The following is a 14,402-nucleotide window of genomic DNA, read 5'->3' as shown; positions in this document are numbered from 1 at the left end:
AGTTGTAGCATTAAAACACAAAATGTAACTGGAAAGCTACTGCTAGCAAACGTCCAAGTCCACTGATTACAATGTTGTGTATTCACCACTGGTAGTTGAGGCTGATGAGGACGTGAGGTGTGTGTCTGCATCATCGTTCCCAAAGGTCTGGGTTTCCGTCTCAACCCCAGAGTTTTCCAACTAAAACAGGTTTAACAGGGTTTCCAAAACTCTCTGTTTCATGAGACACATCAGAGCAGTGTGCACAGCAACAGTGTAGCAGAAGGGATAATAGTTTCTAAACCTAAAACTTAGTGGTGTGGATGGGACCTTGGTTAAATAAACACCAACACCAAAATGCATGAGTTACTGGAGGTATGAGTTACTGTACAATGGTCATAGTAAATGAATATGACTGGACATCAGCTGGAGGCCAAACTGCTCCATTTAACCTGATACTATCATCCATTTTACGCCAAGCAGTGTAGATCCTAATAGTCACTGAAAAGCTTGTATCTTTTAAAATATCTCATAAAGCAAAGCAGATTTAAATGTATCCTGGTTTTGGACAGACACTAAGACTTTACCCAGGTCTGTTGCCTTTTCTGTTTATGTGTCAGAAACACTCAGTGGTGATGTGGTGTATGAGGAAGAAGTAAAACACAGACATCACCCAAGCAGCGACTTTGACTCTTTAGAAAAATATGGATGGTTTATTCGACCCTACTTTGACAAGAATTATAATCCATTTCCATGATGTTCAACTCCTCTGATGTCAATGGAACACAGTCTACATCCAAATATGAACAGTGGTATATCTGTTATCAACAACACATTCATTCACTTTTTCGTTCGTACAAACAGTTTTGCAAAGACACACACAGTATAGTATTAATTGATCCTGTCAAATACTTGGTTAAGTGGGTTTCTATTCTGAACTCACGAAACAGTGATGATTTATAGTTGTTTTTTTAAAGAATCTATTGAAAACAGACAGTCTAATACAAAGTCCATCCAGTATAGACTTGTCCATGATACTGTTTCTAAAATAGCTTATTTACAATCGTCTACTGGAAGCAAAAAAATAAAAAATAAAATAAAAACCCGTCGTTGCTTTAAGAACAAAACAAGCTAGCCATCACTATTCAAACTCAGAAACAAAATCAAAAAACAGAACAGAATATTTTTTCTCATTGATTGTGCTTTGTAACCCACAAAACCACTTCGTCTTTAGAAATGGAACATCTGTCGGAGGCACCGGATACAAGTGCTGAGAACATCCATTTCAGTTTCTCTCATTGAGATCAGAGCTATGAGTAGGATAGGGTATACAAATGGTTGGTTTTTTAATTCATTTATTTATATATTTATAAAGTTGTTACAGGCTCATCCTAGTTCATCACTTGTGGTGGCGTTGTGTTGCACAACAGAAGTCACGGAGGAATCGGTCTTTGTGTTTAACCATGCAAAGCCCTTTTAAGATATGCCAGAAAAGGTCACAGAGTAGGTTTTATCTGATGGGGGGGATTGATAAGGGGCTTGGACGGACGGACACGGTTGGTGTTCTCTCACTAAAACAGACATAGAATGAGGCTGGGGTCTGTGGATGAGTCGGGTAGTCAAGACAGTGGAATTAATAGTAGGCAAGTTAGCTGGATAATACCACCCCTCCCCCTCCCCTATCGACAACCTTCTCTGGCTTCAGATCTAGCCGGGCGGGTGTATGCAGTGTACAGTGTGGATTGGTTTTCCGGTCTCTCTCGGTTAGCTATAGTGGATGTTCTTGGTCCTCTGTCAAAGAAAGTGAAATCACCACCATCCTACTCTAGCAAAACGCCAGCATAACCCTCCCCACCCCCATCCCCCCCAATCCCCCGGCACACTACAGTAGTGCTCCTTTCCTGTGCAGTTCACCCCCAATCCCCAACCCTGGGCCACTGTTACACAGTCACCTCAGTCTTGCTGCCTGTGCGGTAGTGTTGTGGCTGTTGCTGCTGCTGCTGGTGGTGCTGTGGGATGTAGTGGAGCTGTTCCACAGTGTGAGTCCGTCTGGAGGCAAACGCCTGCCTCTTAGTTGCTGTCTGGTTCATGGCTAAAGTGTTGGAGTGCCCGGCGCCTCCTCCTCCTCCTCCTCCTCCACCTCCTCCTCCGCCTCCCCCACCTCCTCCCTGTGCCCCACCACCACCACCACTGCTGCCGCCACCACCATTGTTAGAGGCACTGGGATGGGAGTGCATTTTGGTCATCTTGTAACGATCCATTAGAGGCGTGGTCGGTATGAACACATCTGTGTGCGAGATGGCGCGCGATATGGACTTGTCGCTGCCGCGGAACCCGCCGGAGACGCTGCTGACCATCCCGCGCTTCAGAGACATCATCAGCTTGTCCGGCGAGAGCAGGGGATCCTGGGACAGGAGGCGATCTTGCGAGTACAGGCGCTCTTGCGAATAGAGGCGATCTTGAGAGTAGTGGCGGTCTTTCGAGTAGAGGTGTTCCTGCGACAGGAGTCGGTCCTTAGAGTACATGCGGTCCTTGGTGTACAGGCGGTCTTGGGACGTGTGGCGGTCCTGCGGGAGGAGGCGCTCCTGGGATCGAAGACGTTCGGCGGACAGCAGCTGCTCGTCGGAGAGGATCCTGCCTCCGTACGGGGACATGCCGTTAGAGGACATGCTGTAGTCCTGCTGCGGGTCCCTCTGTGGGGACAGGACCCGGTCTTGGGACATGGCCCTCTGGACGCGACGCGGCCTCTGCCTCTGCTGAGACTGCTGCTGCGAGGACTGGGACTGGGGCGGGGCCTGGGAGATGGAGGACTGCACGGCCTGGCTCTGGTGCTGCTGCTGCTCCCGGTGCTGCGGAGCAAGACAGATGAAGTGAGTTCATTCACAAGCTGAGGCGTACAGCGCCTCACAAACCCAAATATGGAGACTCACAGATTGCTGGCATAATTGGAAGCATAAAAAGCAGAAAGAACACGACCCTGTTTAGACGCCCGCACGTTGAAAACCGAGCACTTGAGCACCCACCTGGTCTTGAGTCATTTTCAGAACATGCAAAGGAAGAGTGCCTCTTGCTGCAAGGTCTGGCAGGTGGCGCTTACGGGTGTAGTAGTCGTCAACGTCTTTATCTGCTGCAGAAGAGATGAGAATAAACAAAGACCAAAACAAAAAAAAGACAGAAGCGAGAAGTGAAGAGCAGATTCAGGGAGTGGAGAAGGCGAGTCGGATAAAGTGGGATTGCGCAAAATGCAGAGAGCGGTGCCGGTGGAGCCGTCTTGTGTTTCACCTTTCCATCGCTCATGGAGGGGAATAGAAAGTGGAGAGAGAGGCAGAGGATCACAGTCAGAGCAGATTACATGCTAGGCACATTGCATCCACACATCCAGGCTTCATCTGGGATTCTACAGGCAGCGCCGGCTGTGGGGAGGAGGAGGGGGGAGGGGGAGGGGCAAACTTTTTCAAAGGTCATGTGAAAGTCCATAAAACAAACACGGTCATATCACACAGATAACGGAGCGAAGCACGCAGGCACCTCAGACCGCACAGACATGCTGGAAAAGCCCATCGCGTTATCGCAACGATCACATCACATTGAGAAAGGAACTGCGAGTGTGTGTTGTTCACATCCTGGAGCGGATGTTTTATCCTTATTTGTTGTGTACATACAAAACGACGACGACCACATGCATCCAGAAGACAAGAGCACATTTCCAAAGACAAGAGGAGAAGAGGAGTGTAGGAGTGAATGTAGCATCAATTTCATGCCACACAACACAATCCCATGCATAAAGACTTGTCCACACACACATACACACATACACACATACACACATACACACATACACACACAATGACGCACGTCGACAAAAACCCTTTCAGACTTCCTGTCAAAGACACGAAATGCAGCACAAAACATTCAAAAATGGAAAAATTCAATTACAAGTCCATTGTTAACAAGAAGGTAATTCTTTATTGGTTGCATATAAATGATGGAGAGCAGGACTCTCCACCTTATTAAGAATTCGGAGATGACTCTGAGCCTGAGCCTGTCTTTTTCAATAATGGGTACAGCAGCGTTCACGCCACCTGTCAAGATTACACTCAGCCAAAAATCCCCTTCAGCGGCAGGCCCCGGGTGCTCGCCGCAAATCGATTCATTATGAGAGATAATAAAAACAAGATGTTCCTTTTCTCAAGCATAATAGTCTTCAAGATGTGGGCAGGGCCACTGCAAACTCATCAACCATATTACCATAGAGCGAATGAATAACCGGTGATGTATACTGTCCTGCACTGCGACGGGCTAAACGCTTTTCTTCGGTTTGATACCAATTTGCATTAATAAGCGGCGGCATTCTTCTCTTTTATTGTCCCGACAATGAGAATGCCGCTCTATCTTCCTCTCAGCACAATCCAACATGATCTATCAGCGTGCAGACACTAGTTGAGCAACAAAAAAAAAAAAGGAAACTGCAGAGCCTGTTGGCGATTCGCTGCAGCAAATAATTTGCTTTGGAAGCAGAAAGAAAGTTGGGAAGACTGAAGGACAGCGCCTGAGGATATTTCTTTTTTTCATCTTAACGCTGTGTCTCTTCTGTGAGCCACTATCTTTGACAACTGAATTCACTGTGCTTTTGTTTTACCGCCTATCAACAACTATGCTAATTTTCACAAGCGTGCTTCAATTAAGAGGATTTTTCCTTCCTTTTTTTTTTTTTTTTTGCTTTTCTTTTCTCTTTCCTCCCGATACATCTGAGCACCAGTAAATAGCTCTGCATCCTGCAAACCGTTTCTTTCTTCTTCTTTTTTTTTGCCATTTAGTTTTGAAATGGTGCCCGGCAGCTTGGAGAGGGAGCCAGTGTGGAGCGAGCCCTGACGGGATGAGTTGTAGATCGTCATCCTTCACTTTGACTGCAAGCCAGCAGTGAAGTGGGGCAGTCATGATGAAATTACACAAGCCTTAAGGAATATTTGCGTTCCACTTAGAGAATATCATGAGATGAGACCTCATTACGCAGCAGAAATCCAGCGTAGCACCACTAAATCAATACCGAGCAGGGCCAGGCACAAGAAGCCACTTAATGTACTTATACGCTCCAAGAGAAATAGTGGCTGCAGCCTTTAAGTGGAGACAAGGGAAGCGTGGAATATCAATGACTCATAGTTTCTTGAGATGACTAGGCTGATTTCATGAACGATCAGAGTGAAGGAACGGCTGTTTTCTGATTCTCATCCTCTGAAATGTTTACGCAACGGGGGAGCTGCAAAAAAAAAAGAAAAATCTCCAGAAAAACGCGGGCTCATACTTTTTATTTCTCTGTTTGATGTCCTCAGTGCAGCAGGCAAATCAAATTCACAGCTGAAACACTTCGGAGCCACTCAGTGCATCCCAGTCAGGAGTCAGGAAAGCACACTTAATGCAGTGGGTTTTTTTTTTGTTTTGTTTTTTTATCATCATGCAGGGCATCAGGGCAGGGAGCCTACTGTTGCGTTGAAGTGCATTGAACTTGGACCTACTGAGTTTCTTCAGAGACGAGAAGCGGCTGAGGTCAGCCTTGACGGCCGCCTCGTAGGAGGGCGGCAGGTGAGACAGGCTCTGGAAGGAGCGCGAGAAAGACAGGTCGTAGGGCTCCGTCTGTGAGGTCAGGATGCCGCTTATCCGATTGTTTTCTGGAGACACATACATACATATACACACACAGAAGAGGGAAGAGGAAAAAGTGGGCAGGCTGCCTTTAGCCTAAGCCCCCAACCCCCGCCCCACCACCCTCCACCCAACCCCAAAAAATAAATAGATAATTAAAGACCCCAAGGCATCATGGAAGACCACCTGCTGAGGTAGAGGAGGGAAGATGGAGCCAGAGTTTTAGCTGTACAAATATTTCCCGCAGGCAGAGGTTGCTCTGAACCAATCTGTGAAATAATCTCACTGGTTTTCGAGTCAGAATCTTCACAAGAGCCGTGTGTTTACTGTGCAACTAAATTCAGCCGAGCAGTGAGAGGTGGATAATTTATTCCTGTTGCCGAGGCTGGAGCCACCGAGGACACACCAGACATCATGCCCTTGGTGTTGTCTCTGGGAATTTGGGGGTTGTAATGACCTGAGTGGGAATTTACTTCAGTACAAATACACAAAAACATGAGTTCTTTTTAAAGAGGCTGCTTCTAATATGTTGGAGTGGTTCAGTAGAATTTCATCAGACCCTTTTGCAGTCTTTATTTTTAATGAGTTTCTTGAATTTGAGCAGTTCATTACTGATACATTCTTAGAAAAAAGCTGAACTGTGGTGAGAGGGAAGACTAGCTGTTTGGTAGCAGGCAGCGAGCCACAACCTGCAATGCAGGGGCAGGCAACTTGAAGCCAGACTGTTGTCGTTGTGTATTTCTCTGTGATTCAGTGTGTTTACTAAGGTGAAATGGACGAAAACTGAACTCCTCAAAAAAGTGTTATTTTAACCAATTATTTCTCCCCTTTAATAATACCAATTGCTGTTGTATTTTATATCATTGGAAAGCCTAGTTAGCTTGACAATGAGGTACAACTTGTAAAGATTGTGCATCCGTGGAGTGAGAAACACAGCTAAACGTGTGGGTAGCATCCCAAAAAAAATGTGCCAAAATCAATATTATCAGTCATCAGAGAGTACCTCCAGAATGTGAAAGTGGAGAGGATGGAGTGGCCTTCTGTTAGTCCAGACCTCAGCCTAATTGTGCGATCAGCTTGGGCATTGCTGTACGTGCTAGAGTGACCAACACAACCACACTGGTTGACCTTCAACAACTCCTGGTTGAGGAATGGGATGCCATCCCACAGCAAAATGTAATGTGACCAGGCTGGTGACCAGTATGAGGAGGAGCTGCCAGGATATTCCACACACTACTGAGATCCCTGACAGTGTCAAATGAATAAAGTGTGAAAATGGCCAATATGTGTTTTTTCCTCATTATTGTGATAATAAGTAATAAGATAGATAAGATAACAATCATCTTATCCACCAAGCAACTCAGAAAAAGAGAATATATCAGGGGATTTTGGCACATTTTTTGGGTGCTGCCCACACATTTAGCTGTGTTGCCCATTCCTCATGTGTGATCCTTACAAGTTCTACCTTGTTGTAAAGGTGACCAATCAGTCTTTCCAACGGTATAAAATGCAACACCCAATGGTATTATTAAAGGGGAGAAATTATTGACTGAACTATTTTTTTTCTGGCCGTTAACCAATAATCATTAACTGATTACTAACCGTTAACTGATAAGATTAAAATGCTCTATTAAACATCTGTGACTAGTGCCGATCGGCAACCCGACCCTCTATCGGTGATCACAATGGGTTTTTTTTTCTATAAAACACGCACACGTGCTCTGGCTCCGCTGCCAGTGAGCTGCAGGTGACTCAGCGGGAGAATGCAGCACCATCCTTTAAAAAAAAAAAAAAGTATTTATTTATTTATTTTATAGCGGCACCGTCCTTACAGCTGATGCACAAGTAGATGTCTGTGTACGTTGTTGTCTGACCTTCCTTCACGTTGACTGTGCTGCATAACTGGCACATGTAAGTCCTCCTGTGTAACTTTTAGCTGCGAGTGGAAGTCTGCTAATTCTAAAAAAAATTATCGATAGTATTAATCAGTCAAAGTTCTTGTTAATGGTTAAACGGTTAATCATGCGCTTCCCTACTTTCCAAACTTTTTTTGAGGAGTTGATCAAAAAGCTGAATGCATCATGACATATAATCACCTGAGGTTTAATTTTCTTAATTTCTTCACATGCATATCAATCTGACTGACGATCTACATGCTGCATTGCACATGTGCTACACCTCAAGGTTTTAAAATGAACAACACACATGGAGAAACTGAGATCAAGTCTGTTTGATGAGAACACAAACTCCTCTCGCAGGTGCAGAGTGATGATCGAGAGCGATGTCAAACTCTGCAGTGTAGTCAAGTAGAGGATGCCTGAGTTGTATTCAGATTCATTTGAGGGAATAATTTTGGGCTTGATGTTTTTAAAGACTAAAGACTTGACAGTAGATTTATTTTCTTGGAAGCCTTTTCACAGCGAAACTCATCTCGATCCAACCCTGTAGTCGAATTATTCACTATCAATGTTTTAGAGTAGAAACTAAACTGAAAGGGCACTCGGTGCGTTCCATCCAGAATGAGATCCTGGCAACAGATATCAGATAATGTAATAAGAATGTTATTAAATCAAAAAGTCGTTAATGTTTGGACGGCGAGATGTGCATTTAGAGGTCAGCGTCAATCGTCACAGCGGTTTCAGAGAGAGTCTGCTTTGAGAGATGGTTGCATATCTAAAACTCCAACTTTGCTGGTGACAGTGAAGGGGTGGGGGGGGTGAGAGGTGCTGACAGGGTGCAACTCTGTGAGCATTTGGTGTGGGACTGACTCTGACAGGAAACGTGGCGGTTTGACGAGGTGAAACAGCGGTCCACACAGAGGAGAGGGGAGGAGAGAAAAAAAGAGACAACATACCAAACAACAGATGTGTGTAGAAAGTGACCCCCCCCCCTCTACCCCAACTTGTGACAGTGCTGTGATGTGATCTGGGATGTTAGCTCTCTCAATAGCAAGCAATATCTGGGCTGGCTGTCGTTGATGCAACATGATACGGTGCCAGGAGAACGGATGGATGGGGCGGCGACTGGACCAAAGCCCTCTTTTATTCTCACTCTAGTCCTCCTCTTTATCTCTCTCTCTCACACAACATCCGCAGTCAGTCCCATTCACCGCCGTCTTCCTTGCTCTGTCAATCTCATCTGTCCCACCATGCTGCCACCCACTTTCCCTCGCTCCTTAATTCTTTCTCGTCTACTCCGTATTCTCCCTTTCTCTCGTTTTTCCTCCTCACTCCTGTTCTATCTCACTCCCCCCCTCCTCCTGTGAGTCGTGAGTGTGTCGCACAGTGCAGAGAGCAGCGTGCATGGGTGCGGCTCCAGACCGATCTCCAATTGACAGTTAAAAATAGGGCTTTAGTAACTGCTGCAGGATGGGGAAGAGGGGAAGAGATAAAGATAAGAGAATTTAAAAGGGGAAAACAGGGGGAGTACTGTAAAATACAGAGGGTGGAAAGAGAAGAGTGGAAAGAGAAGGGGGAGCTTGAGAGGTGGTGGTGGCAGGGGCCGGGGCCGGGGCCGGGGGGACTGCAGGGGGCCCTGAGAGCTGCAGGGAGGACGCTCGGAGGATGTGGATGATCTATGAGAGCCTGCCACGCTGCATCAATAGGGGGAAATCATCTGGGACTGTGGCATGCTGTTAGCTATCTCAATATCAAACACATTTGACTGCTTCATCACAACGGACAGTGCAACCACACAGACCTGGCTCAAATAGTCTTTGCAAGTCGTCGTAAAGGGTAAAACTGGAGATAGTCTTTTATTCTTTTACACCATCAACCAGCGCCACGGAAAAGACCAGAACCAACAAATGTACCCTGGACTATTTTTTTTTCATTCTGATTTAAATAATTCCCAATGAAGATTTCTAACTGTTTACATGTTAACTCTAATGGTTCAGCCCAAAATTATGTACAAGTGACTTATTTTTTGACCAGGTCCAAGCCGAGAATTCATGCTAGTGAGTCGGGCCACGTCGACTCTGGGCTTCAACACCTGCAGGTCGGGTTTTAAAGGGACAACGAGGAGTTTGTATTTGGTTATAAAAAAGTCTCATATTAATGTGGATGAATCTATGTTACCCACTTGTTAATGGGTCCATTTTCCATTATAGTTATTTTCTTATTATTATTAGTGGTCGACTCGCCCAGCATTAATTTCGGTTTCCCGGACGCTGCCCGGCTGGTCATGGGAATAACGCCACCGGATCGCCGTTTATGGTCGGAACTACGACGGTATCAGATCGTCTTCCAACCTCTGACTTTCATTCTTGGTTAATGAAAACATTCTTGGAAAATGCTTTCGCTTTCATCCGTTTTGCGCCGGTCCAAGAAGTTCACAGTGCGCGCAGAGGCTCATGGGAAATGTAGTGTGAAAACACTTTGCTTTCCAAAACTCCTCTTTGTCCCTTTCATTTTCAGTCCTGTTGAAAACTCTAGCACAGATTAATCAAAACATCACAAGACTGATGAAAGATCAGATCTAACGTCTGATAAGCAGTTGTTGTTTTTATACTTATTCAAGAATTTGCAAGTGATTTAGTGTCACTACACATTTACGTTGAGACGGAGAAAGAACGCAACCAGAGCAAACATTCATTTTCACCGTTTACATAATATAATTAGACTTTGATCGGTTTGGATAAAGGAATATTCAACCCCTGAAAAGGAATGGAATTCCATTCAGTTTGGGCCTGTTTATTCTGATTGAGGTGTTTATATGGATTCTCATCGGTTTGGTCATCTAAAACGATTCTTATTGCTATATTTGGCTCCATGTAAACCAAGCTTCAACCTCCTGGGCTGAAAAAAATGAACACCCAACACTGAAGAGCCAAAAATCTGCAGCTCCTCTAATTAGCTCACTCAGAATTGCTCTTCAGAAACATGTGGGTGACGTCACAGACACACAAACGTCTGCGATGACCCCGTTTTCAGTCGCTAGGAGCAGTTCACACTTATGACATCTAACAGAAATATGTAAATGTGAGGGTTTAATCATGCTTTTCAAGGATGAAGTGAGCGTAACATTTTCTAAAACTGTTTTGGGAAACGACTGAGTTCTTTTTTCTTTTTTGTTTTAAACTTTTTGAGTATTTACATCCACAGCAGAAATCAATGGGCTTAGGGCTGAGAGCCAGAAGCAGGAGCAGTAGGTCATCAAGTGTTGAGAGAGGAATTAACACTGTTGGTTTTGGTCTTTTCGTGGGATTTGTATCGTGTTGGACTCTCTGGAGCTCTTTGTGCCCCACATGACCACGAAAACAGCAAATGCTACTTAAAGCAGGTCTGAAAACAGGTGAAAGAGAGGAGGACACACATGTTGATGGGTTAGTCTGTGGTGCACGTGTACACGGACGTGTGCCAATGGATGAGGTTTTTTACACTAAATTAAACGCATGTCATGTGTGACTTACCACGTCTCAATGATCGGTGAGCTACCAAACCCAAGTGAGAAACACATGTTCAGTCGATGGGGAGAGAAACAGAAGCTACACAGACCTGCAGTATAACTGGTACAATACCCCTCCCTCATCCACCCCCACCCCCTCACCCCCCAAAAAATGTAAGTCAAATCAAGTCAGCGTAGACTTCCACAGCCGTGTAATGCACGTTTGTGTGCACGATTTTGCACTTTCTCCCCCTGATTTTCTGGTCATCTCCGGTTTTACTTAGAAAATACATTAATGTGAAGCTTTCCGGGGGGTGGGGGGGGCAGGGCGGCTGTGATCAAAGTGTCTGTGTTAGATGTGTTGTTGAAATGGATTTTTCATGTCTTCAATAGATCTCCAAGGCATTGCTCTGCAGTTGCGGTTTAGCTATGGCTCAGTGTGTGTGTGAAATGGACCACATGGTCAGCTATGTGTAGAAAAGCAGGGGTGACTCTGGCTGCAGGATTTCAGCCTCATCCCTGAAAGCTAACAAGGCTTTTTTCTTTTCTGTTTGTGGTTCAAACAACTAGAATATGGATCAGAAGTTGAGATCAGAGTGATTTAATAAACAGAGGAGTCAGTAAATATTCAGCTTATGGCCATTCTCTCCTTTTATCTCTGTCCTTCCCTCTATCCAGCCTCCACCTTGCTGCCTTACGCAACCGCTGCCGGCCTGCGACACCGGGGCAGACCGACCAGCCGTCTGCTTCCCCTCCTACAGTAACGGCTGGTTTTAACAAACGGCCGATTGACTTTGGTAATAAAAGAGCAATTCACGTGACATGACGTCACGCCTCCTCGCAGGGAGTCCGAGGTGACGGCGATAACTTCTGCTCTGGGGATAACAGCAGGTTTCGCACGCTCTGCCAAACTGCATTCACTTTAAAAAGCAGAAAGACGGCGTGCCCGTGTCCTGATCCCCCCCGCTCGCAGAAAAATGTCCGTGCCTATGGGATGTGACACTTCTATAATTCAATCTTCAACAAAAAAGCCTCATTTTCAGTAATAGAATGGATTTGCAGCGGGGAGAATTGAATAGGGGCGGGGGGGGGTGTGTGTGTCACATATCCATGTCGAGCACTATATTCAAGTTTCTGCCCAGGTCTGAGCTTCACCTCCAACGCTGACCTGAGCTGTACATATCCCCCTCTCCCTCTGCTGTGTCTTACCATTCTTAGGTGTGCGTGTGGGGCTACCTAGAGCCACATGGTTATAGTTGTGCTGATGGGTACCTGCAATGACAAAAGCAATGAAACATCTGTTCAGTGTCTATGAGGAAAGATCTGTATCAGCTCAAATACAGACTGTTAGTAGGGTGAGGGCCACAATTAAAGAGATAATTCACTGGAATGCTGTTGGATCTGTGTTTTGGTGACATGCTTTTTATATAATTCACATTTATAGAGAGAAATTTTGAGCTTTTCCAATAGACTTTTATAGTGTAAACATTACAAGAAAGGCTGCCACATCGCCAGTCGTCAGTTACCAGTTAACTCATTTAGTGGATGAAATATCTCTTTAATTTCCTCAGATTATGGGGAATGGACATAAAGAAAGATGAGAGACAAGGCAGGATGGGTGAATCAGCAGGAGGTGGAGTCCGCTGTAACCTCTGCAAACATCACACAGAAAACAGGAAGTACAAACAAACAAGTCTAAATACAGCATTTATCACAGTTATGACAAAAGAAGTCGCAAAGGCAACGTGTCGGTTTTGAAGGGAGGTTAAGCTCAGCGATCAATAAAAGGAAATGTCTGAGCAAAAAAACACCCACAGCCAAAAGATCCCAACCAGGACGCTGTCACTTGTCATATCAAACAACCATTAACGTTACTGCCTCACAGAAAAACGGCGTGCTTTTACTTTGAAAAAAGGAAATTAGGTTTTCAGCAGGCTTTCTGAGAATCACTGAGTCGTGACCGAGACTGGCGGAAAACTTGTCCCAAAACTCTGTGAGTAAAATGCAAATCCACACGAGATTCAAAAATGACTTTGAAATTTGTCAATTTTTAGGAATATATTCAAATGCATCTTTTTATCCTTTTCTTTTTCATGACTTAGGAGTTTTTACTGGTGGAATTTGCAGTTAGTAAATTCCCGTTTTGTATTTGTGAAAGGTGTTTCATACAGATTACATATTTATGCATGGATTGTTGATCCATTCACACAAATAATATTGAGACAAATCTACCCCCAACAGGTGGCCAGCACAAAGAAAGCAACTCTGACAATATATAGTATATCTCGCATCATTCCACAAATGAATAAAAGCAAGAGATATCCCTCAATTTACATCACAGGAATACAGAGAATACCAGCGAAAGCACAATACTTTTACAAAGTATGCAGGTAATTAGTCAAAGACTAAGGGATTTGTGCTCTTTGCATCAGCATGACCGAGTCTTTCATCATCTTACAGCTCAGCAACTCACTGATATGACACCACCACACCACCAACACAAAGTTCTACATTTACCGGATATGACACCCACTGGTTGATGACCATTGGATGTGATAGTGAAATGTGGTAAAAAGCCCAGTGTTGACTGATGATTTCACTCATCACATGTCACCGTGTGTCATATAAAAACAGCATTATGTGCATCAACACTTGATTTTCATCGAAGTTGGTCTTTAAAATGTTTCATGTGTTTAAAAGCTCCAACCCTTTGAGCTCTCGGTCACATGCTCTCTTTTTTCATGCAGCCTTCTGACGTTGTCAAGTGGAATAGCAGAGAGCATTTTAATTTCCAACTCGGAGAATAAACTGTTTCACCCAATCATCCCTCCGTCCCACTGTGCCGGAGTGTTTTGCGGATGACAGGGAACGTGATGCAGTGGTACAGTGCTCGACTGGGCACCGCGCTGTGGAGGTGCTTTAGTTGAAAGATGGGACCTTTACTGAGCCCATTGTACTGAGAAAGTTGATGAATGACAGCTATTCACAGCAGTGTGCAGGAACGTGTGTGTATGTGTGTGTGTTTTTTTTTTTCCTTTTTTTTTCTGTTTGTATATGAGGGGGAGGCAGCGAAAGATGGAGACCCGTTGTAGAGTGTTGCCGTCGCGACGCGTTCATTTGCTGTCTGCTGCTGTGCCTGTTTAAAAATGCATTAGAGCCAACTGCTGAAACATCCATTTACATCTGTCACAGACGAGAAGGAGGAGAGGGAGGCCCGACGTGCTCACATCATGGGTTTCAATATTTGCTCGAGCTATGGAGATAGATGGGATGTCTTCTGTGTGTTCCTTCACCGACTCCCTCTTTCCTCATAGAAACGCTTCACAGAGACTCTCACAGAGGAGATTATTTAAGGGGGGAAATTCACATCCACATCTAAGACTGTGTCTCCTGAATAT

At 44.8% G+C, this 14,402-nt stretch overlaps 1 protein-coding gene across 4 annotated transcripts in view; it reads right to left on the bottom strand.

Annotated features, from left to right (window-relative positions):
• Nucleotides 1–672: 672 nt before the first annotated feature.
• The window catches only part of shisa6b (shisa family member 6b), a 70,294-nt gene continuing 56,564 nt past the window's right edge, over nucleotides 673–14,402 (bottom strand). The window contains exons 6-10 of one of the 4 annotated variants that reach the window (XM_085761019.1): nucleotides 12,214–12,276; nucleotides 11,030–11,050; nucleotides 5,493–5,645; nucleotides 3,003–3,106; nucleotides 673–2,828 (exon numbers count right to left, since the gene is read on the bottom strand). In XM_085761019.1, coding sequence (XP_085617145.1) covers nucleotides 1,920–2,828; nucleotides 3,003–3,106; nucleotides 5,493–5,645; nucleotides 11,030–11,050; nucleotides 12,214–12,276 — 1,250 coding nt within the window. In that variant the 3' untranslated portion in view covers nucleotides 673–1,919. The remainder of the gene's footprint in view (nucleotides 2,829–3,002; nucleotides 3,107–5,492; nucleotides 5,646–11,029; nucleotides 11,051–12,213; nucleotides 12,277–14,402) is intronic. The other 3 variants (XM_085761020.1, XM_085761022.1, XM_085761021.1) reach the window with 3 other exon arrangements.

This window comes from Trachurus japonicus, chromosome 19, assembly GCF_045865225.1.
Source record: "Trachurus japonicus isolate A0001 chromosome 19, Traja_1.0".
NCBI classification, from domain to species: Eukaryota; Metazoa; Chordata; class Actinopteri; order Carangiformes; family Carangidae; genus Trachurus; species Trachurus japonicus.
The sequence above is the reverse complement of the archived record's forward strand: the minus strand, read 5'-3'. Positions and strand labels throughout refer to the sequence as shown.